This window comes from Myotis lucifugus, unplaced genomic scaffold (assembly GCF_000147115.1).
Source record: "Myotis lucifugus unplaced genomic scaffold, Myoluc2.0 scaffold_288, whole genome shotgun sequence".
Classification (NCBI taxonomy): Eukaryota; Metazoa; Chordata; class Mammalia; order Chiroptera; family Vespertilionidae; genus Myotis; species Myotis lucifugus.
Genome location: NW_005871336.1, coordinates 276213 through 284576, shown reverse-complemented (window position 1 = coordinate 284576; position 8364 = coordinate 276213). Strand labels below are relative to the sequence as shown.

The 8364-nt window shown below is 50.5% G+C and overlaps 1 protein-coding gene across 1 annotated transcript in view; it reads right to left on the bottom strand.

The window, feature by feature from the left end:
• PRR5L (proline rich 5 like) overlaps positions 1 to 8364 on the bottom strand; it is a 68825-nt gene that overhangs the window by 13664 nt on the left and 46797 nt on the right. The window contains exons 5-7 of the mRNA XM_014465338.2: positions 5915 to 5976; positions 4991 to 4994; positions 1 to 52 (exon numbers count right to left, since the gene is read on the bottom strand). Of these exons, the coding sequence (XP_014320824.1) occupies positions 1 to 52; positions 4991 to 4994; positions 5915 to 5976 (118 nt within the window). The remainder of the gene's footprint in view (positions 53 to 4990; positions 4995 to 5914; positions 5977 to 8364) is intronic.

The following is an 8364-nucleotide window of genomic DNA, read 5'->3' as shown; positions in this document are numbered from 1 at the left end:
TCTCAGTGAAGAAGTGGTCGCAGAATTCAGGCAGAATCATCAAAGAGATTTTCTCCTACATGAGGCGAGAAGGAGGGGGAAGAAAGAAAAGAACTTGTCATTGCGATTTTCACCTACACGGGGGCGAGAAGACGTGGAGGGGGAAGAAAGAAAAGAACTTGTCATTACTTGCAGGAAAGGCCAGAAGACAGTTCCATCCATTGGAGCATGAGGAGAGGGGGGCGCAGGGGACGAAGGCCCCTCACCTACATTTGATCTGTAAGGTGTTACTACAGTAACCACGGGGTTGGATGGAAAGACTCAACTGGAAATATGCAAATATGCCTTCTGGCCCGAACCCAGAAGAGGGAGCTGAATATTGAAAATCATATAACAATTGTTATTATCATGAGGTTACAACATTATCAGTCCCTGTGCTAAATTACTCATCCATGAGACATCTCATAAGTAGACTCTATTACCCTATGATACAGGCTCAGAGAGGTCAAGTACCTGGCTCAAAGTCACACAGCAAAAAGGCAGAGTCGGGATTCCAGAACCGTGCTCTTGAGCAACATAAACAGGGCAAACCCTGTCCTCGCTTATATATTGCTTTGGTTGTTGTTTTTTGATCGCTAAGACAATGGCTTTTTATTCTGGATTTGAGCTGTCAGTTGAGGGAGGTGGAAAGAGGGCCGAGAAACTGTCACCTCCACCCACTGCTTTGCAGCATTTCGGTCACTTGTGGGACACAGGACCCGTATCCCGAGGCAGGGCCTACTCTCACCCCTGGGATCAGGGAGCCTGAGCCGTGGCCATGCACCACCCCCCGGCTAGATGACAGGGGTCACCCAGTGCCACCGGAAGGCTGTGTGAGGAACTTTGCACCTGCCGGAAAGGCGGGCGGCGAGGCTGAGAGGGGCCTGCACGGTGGCTGCTGTTTAATGACCCAGATAACAGAGCTGATTGGGCACTGTCTTTGCTCATCTGAGGCAGAGAAACTGGGTCAACCAAGATTAGACACCGAGAGCTGCGTTTGGCCCAACACCGCCAGTTGCACTGAACTGATACAGAGCTCCATGTAGTACGTTCCATCTATTAGTTTAATGGACAATAAAAGTAGTGGCTGGGAGAGAGAACAGAGCAAGGGCATGACCGGCGGCTAGCAGGGCCAAAGGCATGCAGATCTGGAAAGGTCAGTGTGAGATGTAAGCAGGAGAAAATGCAAACCCCTAGCGCCCTCCCCTTTCCCTGGCACAGCGCTAATTACACTCTGTTGGGATCGCTTATGCTTGTTTTACTTCTCTGACTCCACCAGGATGGGAGTGAGTGCCTGGGCTTCTTCTGTCCTGCTCACCACTATATTTCTAGTGCTTAGCATGATAAATCAATTTCTAGACAACTTGGAATGAATGAATGAATGAATGAATGAATGAATGAATGAATGAATGGCAAGTGTTAAGTGTACAGGGTTGTGGGGTTGTTTTTGTTGTTGTTTTTATATGCTTTTATTGATTTTCAGAGAGAGAGGAAGGGAGAGGGATGGAGAGATAGAAACATCGGTGAGAGAGAAACATCATCGATCGGCTGCCTCCTGCATGCACCCCTACTGGGGATCAAGCCTGCAACCTGGACAGATGCCCTGACCGGGAATCGAACCCTGACCTCCTGGTTCATAGGTCGATGCTCAACCACGAGCCATGCCAGCCAGGCGGTTGTGGTTTGTTGTTTTTTTTTTGCAAACACTAGGGCTGGTGAGTGGAGGGAGGTTACCATTTAACCCAGATATGGGACAGGATAGAACAGGACTTCATGATTCTTCCAACACTCTCCTTTGCTTAAAGAAAACCTCCATAATGTGGGCCTCTTGGCCAGGGGGAGTTTGTTTCCCGCTGTGTCATCATCGTCTTCTATATTCCCCTCAGCCTCTAGCCCTCACTCTGTGGGTTTTATTTCAGCCCCTCCCACTCACCAGGTTTCCTCGTGCCTCAGGGCCTTTGCAGGGGCCAGTCCCTTTGCCCAGACTGTCTTTCCCTCCACTCTCTGCCTAACCTACATCTGTTTATCTTTGTAGTTTCTGCTCCAACATATATTTTTATTGATTTCAGAGAGGGAGGGAGGGGGAGATAGAAACATCAATGATGAGAGAGAAGCACTGATAGGCTGCCTCCTGCACGTCCCTTACTAGGGATCGAGCCCGCAACCCAGGCATGTGCCCTGGACCACAGGAAAGTGGTCAAATCCTCCTACTATGGATGGCACGATATTCTTAGTACTAGCCTAGCTGCAGTTTTACATTTGGTGATGATTGGATTAATATCTGTCTCCACTACCAGGCCATGAGTGCCACAAGGGCCTGTAATCCTAGGACGGTTTTGTGCACCCCTGTGTCCCCAGCACCTAGGAGAGAACCTGGTGGATAGAAGATAATCAATACATGTTTGACTCAGTCCATCAGCATCCTCTTTTCAAATGCAGGCTATGCTAGTTCTCTGCAGGAACGAGTCAGCCCGGAACCTAAAACCAAGGTGAACCCCCACACCCAGATGAATGTGCCTCCAAGGAGAAGAGGCTGTTCTAGCTCCTCACTGACAGCCCTTAGGCCAGTGATGGCGAACCTATGACACGCGTGTCAGAGGTGACACACGAACCATTTTTTTGGTTGATTTTTCTTTGTTAAATGGCATTTAAATATATAAAATAAATATCAAAAATATAAGTCTTTGTTTTACTATGGTTGCAAAGATCAAAAAATTTCTATATGTGACACGGCACCAGAGTTAAGTTAGGGTCTTTCAAAATGCTGACACGCCGAGCTCAAAAGGTTCGCCATCACTGCCTTAGGCTAAGCCTTCAGTACAGACAAGCAGAGGCCCCCCTGCCCTGAAGGAAGGGAGGTGAATCCTGCAGGTCGATGCCGGACCTGCCGGCGCCTGTCTGCTCCCCTTCCCCACCCAGACGGAACGCTCGTGGGCACGTGAGGCCATCCCTCAGCCCCGCAGCCGGAAGGCGCCTGTCCCGGGAGCCTGGGCCTAATTGCTGGCTGCAGACTCCGGAGAGGAATGGAGGCTTTGGAACGTGTTCAGAAAACAACCTCAGACAGACACACGGTAGCCCCGGGGAAGCAAGAGTTCAAGGAAGGAGGTGGCGTCACCTCCAGAAACAGCCCCCACGTCAAGGACTTAGCTCCCTGCCAAGTCCTCCCTGGATGGAAGGTTCTAGATGACTCTCTTAGAAAACTCTCCTGGAATGCACCATGAGAGTTTAGATCACCAGAGGTCCGGAGGATAGGTACGGGAAACGTCTTCCAAGTCAAGGTCACTAAAGCTCAGGAGGGAGGCTGCGAGTCACATGGCACATCCCTCGACAGAACGCCTCTGCCCTTTCTGCGGCCAGAAGGCGGTGTGGATGTATATTAGCAAAAAGGTCAATGAAGTGCAGTCTGTTCAGCGATAGGAAGGGTCCTCTCAGTCTTTTCCAAACTCTATTTCAGAGCAAGAGAGTCCTCTTCCCTAAACGAAATCTTGCTTGGAGCCGTCATGCATAACATAGAGCAGAGACGTTCTGGATGAAGGGATGAAACCCTTAACGGTTCCCCTCAGGCCCCTCCGCTGTGCAGAGAGGACCCTGTCACCCAGACCCGGGACCAGGGGGCCACAGAGAGACCCCCCGGGCCCCGAACTCGCCAGCCCACGGTGGGGCCGCGGCCCAGAAGCCTGGATGACCTGCTCACCCGTCTAGCTCCATTCTGAGGCTTCACTCTGGATGCATCTGTTGAGTACCACTTGGGCGAGAGACATTCCCCTTTCCTTTTTTAAAAAATATATTTTTATTGGTTTTAGAGAGGAAGGGAGAGGGAGATAGAAACATCAATGATGAGAGAGAAGCACTGATAGGCTGCCTCCTGCACGCCCCTCACTAGGGATCGAGCCCGCAACCCGGGCATGTGCCCTTGACCAGAATCGAACCCGGGACCTTTCAGTCCGCAGGCCACCGCTCCATCCACTGAGCCACACCGGCCAGGGTCCCCTTTCCTTTTTAAGGGCACTCAGATCTCTGGTTTTGCTCAGCGTCCTTTTCATAGAGCTGGTATTTGTCCATATTTGCAAGAGCTTGTAAAAATTCCCCACATGACTTCCAGACAAATAATGTGCCCAGAGACCATGCTTCTGTTTCCTTCTTCCCTAGCCTGCCACCTTCCACACACGTGTCCTGGCCTGCCACCTTCCGCACACGTGTCCTGGCCTGCCACCAAAATGCAAAAGGCCCACTAAGTGCTCATCAGAGCCAGTCGCTATAAGCAAGGCCTCGGGTTGGTGGGTATTTGTTAGTGTGAGGAGTCTCAGCATAGATGGATGCAAGGGAAACAAGGCCACAGGTTCAGGCAGCTCTGAGAGAGAGAGAGAGAGAGAGAGAGAGAGAGAGAGAGAGAGAGAGAGAGAGAGAGGCGAGTGTCTAATCTCAGATCTTCGCAGGCTGGTGAGCACTCACTGTGTGCCAGACAACGCCCTCTGCCCTGCCGGCTCCGCATTTCTCTTCCTGCCTTGCCTGACTGGGAGTCACTTCCCTGGACGCCAGTCTCTTTCCCAGGGAATGGGAGAAAAAGGGGTGACCTAATGCCTGGTAAGTCTGGGTCTAGAAGTAAGTCTGTCCTATAGCCTGAGGACTCAGGCTAGAGCAGGACAAACAAAAGAAGGAGGAACCAGTTTGTGTACCTACTGTGTGCTGGGTATGGTGCTGCGCTGGTGATGCCCTTGATCCTCCCTACCATCCCGACCCCCATTTTATCATGTTAAAGACACTAAAAACCAAGGCTCAGAGAAACTAGAAACTTGCCAAGCGTCACCCACGAACGCAGGGGCAGCCGAGATCAGGATCCTCGCCGGTGGGAGCTGACGTAGTCCCAGGTGGAGCTAGTCCCAGGGGTTGGTGATTCTTGCCTTTGGACCCACCTTCCAATCCCATTCTGTCTTGTCCAATGGGCTCTAAACATCTTTTACAGCCAGAAAACATTCCTTTGCCTATCAAACGAGACACCCTGAAGTGGCTGTCTGCTTAGCCTAACGTTTCCTTAGTGCAGGGGTCCTCAAACTTTTTAAACAGGGGGCCAGTTCACTGTCCCTCAGACCGTTGGAGGGCCGGACTATAGTTTAAAAAAAAAAACTAGCCGAAACCGGTTTGGCTCAGTGGATAGAGCGTCGGCCTGCGGACCGAAAGGTCCCAGGTTCGATTCCGGTCAAGGGCATGTACCTTGGTTGCTACCTTGGTTGCGGGCATATCCCCAGTAGGAGATGTGCAGGAGGCAGCTGATCGATGTTTCTCTCTCATCGATGTTTCTAACTCTCTATCTCTCTCCCTTCCTCTCTGTAAGAAATCAATAAAATATATTTAAAAAAAAAAACAAACAAACAAACAAAAAAAAACTATGAACAAATTCCTATGCACACAGCACATATCTTATTTTGAGGTAAAAAAACAAAACGGGAACAAATACAATATTTGTATTTGCATGTGGCCCGCGGGCCGTAGTTTGAGGACCCCTGCCCTAGTGGATAGGTCCCTGGTCACTCATGACAAGAAACAGGACAGAGGCCAATAGGAAATAGCCTGGATCAGACGAGAGAGAACAGCATAACCGAACCTACCGTGTAACTCATCCCATCACAGGGGACCGCTGCACACACCCCGTGAAAACCCCCCTTACACGAGGTCTGCAAAGCGACCTCCCGGTTCCACTTCCCTTTTCGAAGCACAGTGGCAGCTGCCGTGGCACGAGAGGCTGACTCAGATGGAAATGCTGCCGCCTCGCCGGAGAGGCAGCGGCCGGGGTGAATCCCTCGCGTGGGGCCGGCCGCATTTGGACAGAAGCGCCTGGGCTGCCCAAACATCAAAGCCCGAGTCCGGGGAACCCCGCTCTGCGAGGGCAGCCTCATACTTGCCTTCGCACAGCTTAATCTTCTCCTCCACAAACAGCAGTCCTTTCGCAAGAAGCTGGTTCTGCCAAAAGAGAACAAAGAACACGAGCGCTGAGCTCCTTTGCAGGTGGCAGCCCTCTCCCCCTGCCAGCGTCCTGGGCGCTGGGAGCTCGCCGGGCCTCCGAGGTTAAGAAGCCTTTTGTCCTCACGGAAGGCCGAGGCTCCAGGAGAAGACAGCCCGTCGCAACAGAGTGAGACAAACGCCAAACCCAACCTCCGCCATGGCCATCCCTCCAACCGTGGAGGCGGCATGCGGCGAGCCTGGCTGGATTCTATAGACCAGGGGTGGGCAAACTTTTTGACTGGAGGGCCACAATGGGTTCTTAAACTGGACCGGAGGGCCGGAACAAAAGCATGGGTGGAGTGTTTGTGTGAACTAATATAAATTCAAAGTAAACATCATTACATAAAAGGGTACGGTCTTTTTCTTTTTTTAGTTTTATTCATTTCAAACGGGCCAGATCCGGCCCACGGGCTGTAGTTTGCCCACGGCTGCTATAGACGGACACCGATACCCAATGTCCTTCCAGCCTTTCATCTAAACTCAGAAAAGAGAACCTGGAGGCAATGGGAAATTGGGCAGGAAGAATAGGTTTTTAAAAAAGATAAATTTAGGTTTCTCACGCTGGCATGAAAGCCTACACACAAAATCATAAGCAGAAGGATGTGTCCATCACGTGTCTGCAGGGGAAGGTTGTGGGAAGAGAAAGATTTAGTCCCTTTGCAACTGCAACTAACCACAGTTAAAGGTTCTGTGTCTGTTAGAGGGCTCAGGCCCCTCATCTCACTGAATTCCAACCCTCCGGATCATCCTGTCAGCCGGTGCCATTCCCCTGACTTTACTGGTGCGCACAGTGAGGCCTGCCCACGGGAGACGGCGCTGGTCCGCCTGGCTCCAGGAGCTGTGTTCTCTCCACTCTGCTTTGCTGCGCTCCAGCAAGGCTTCCCGCCCGGACCCCTGCCCTCCCTCAGAAAGCTACGGCTGGTCCCCTAAGCCACGGAGCAGCCTCTCTGCAAGTCCCAGCAGCTCAGAGAGCAAGAGTGAGCTGCTGCCTCTCCACCCGCCTCATTACCAGGTTATGCAAGGCCTACGCTATGCGGTGGGGGGCCCAGGATGACAAGTATCCTATAACAAAACTTCATGCCTTTCTTAGTTCTCTCCTTTATAAAGAGCCCTGTTACAGAGATGATGAGGGCATGGATGGCAGAGAGGAAAGAACTGTGAATCAGGCCAAGGGTTCAAGTCCCAGCTCGGCCACATTCAAGCTCTGTGATCTTGGACTTAATTTCCCTGAGTCTTGAGTTCCTCATCTGGAAAATGGCATCATCTCAGCAATATCATAAAGTTCTGATAAGAATAATCATGCCCTAGCCGGGTTGGCTCAGTGGATAGAGCATCGGCCTTCGAACTGAAGGGTCCCGGGTTCGATTCCAGTCAAGGGCACATGCCCAGGTTGCGGGCTTGATCCCCTGTGTAGGGCGTGCAGGAGGCAGCCGATCAATGATTCACTCTCATCAATGATGTTTCTGTCTCTCTCTCCCGAGGCACCAGCCCCACCCTTCCCCAGCCCGAAGGCTTTAGCACTTTAATGAGACTCTCTTCCTCTCTGAAATCAATAAAAATATTAAAATAATAATAATAATCGCCACACACACACACACACCACACACACATGCTATTTTACGTCCTTAGTAATCAGTGGTGGGTAGTGATGACAAGAATTGCTCTCTTAGCCCAGCTAGCTTCATCCCAGGAGTGGGAAGTAACGGGAGTCTGCAATAAATAGGCCTACATCCGAAACATTAAAATGTTCTCTCAAAGGTACTGTCACATTTGTGACTAATGTAACATAAACCACATTTCACAGGTCCTCGTAAAATTCACAAGATAACGGCCTAATTTTAAAAACTGGTCACTAGTTTCCAGATGGCAGATGAAACCCTAAAATCAAAGTGATTTACAAAGAACTCCACAAAACATGATGGGATGGACAGGTCATTAAGGTGAAACCCTAACTGTGCTATCCACCTTCCTGCCAAGCAAAGGCAAGCCAGCAGCTTCCGGGTCAGAAAGCAAGAAGAGCCCTGAGCACCAGACTTAGACAGTAAAACCGTCCTCAAGTCTGTTGACATTTCCTCCACGTGATACAAAAATCACATTGTAGCCTAAGGAATAAACTTTAACAAACGACCTGGGTTCTCCTTCCTTTCTTTCCAGTTCTTTCCCCTTCAAGAAGACATCGGGTGCGGGGGGGGGGGGGGGGGGGGGGGGGGGGAAAATTTTTTTTTTAAAAAAAAAAAGGGGGTGGTGTCTTGGAAAAAAAAAAAAAAAATTTTTTTTTAAAACCCCCAAAACAAAAGGAGGGAATTTTTGGAAATGGGGGTAAAAAGAGCCCCAAAAAAATTTAGG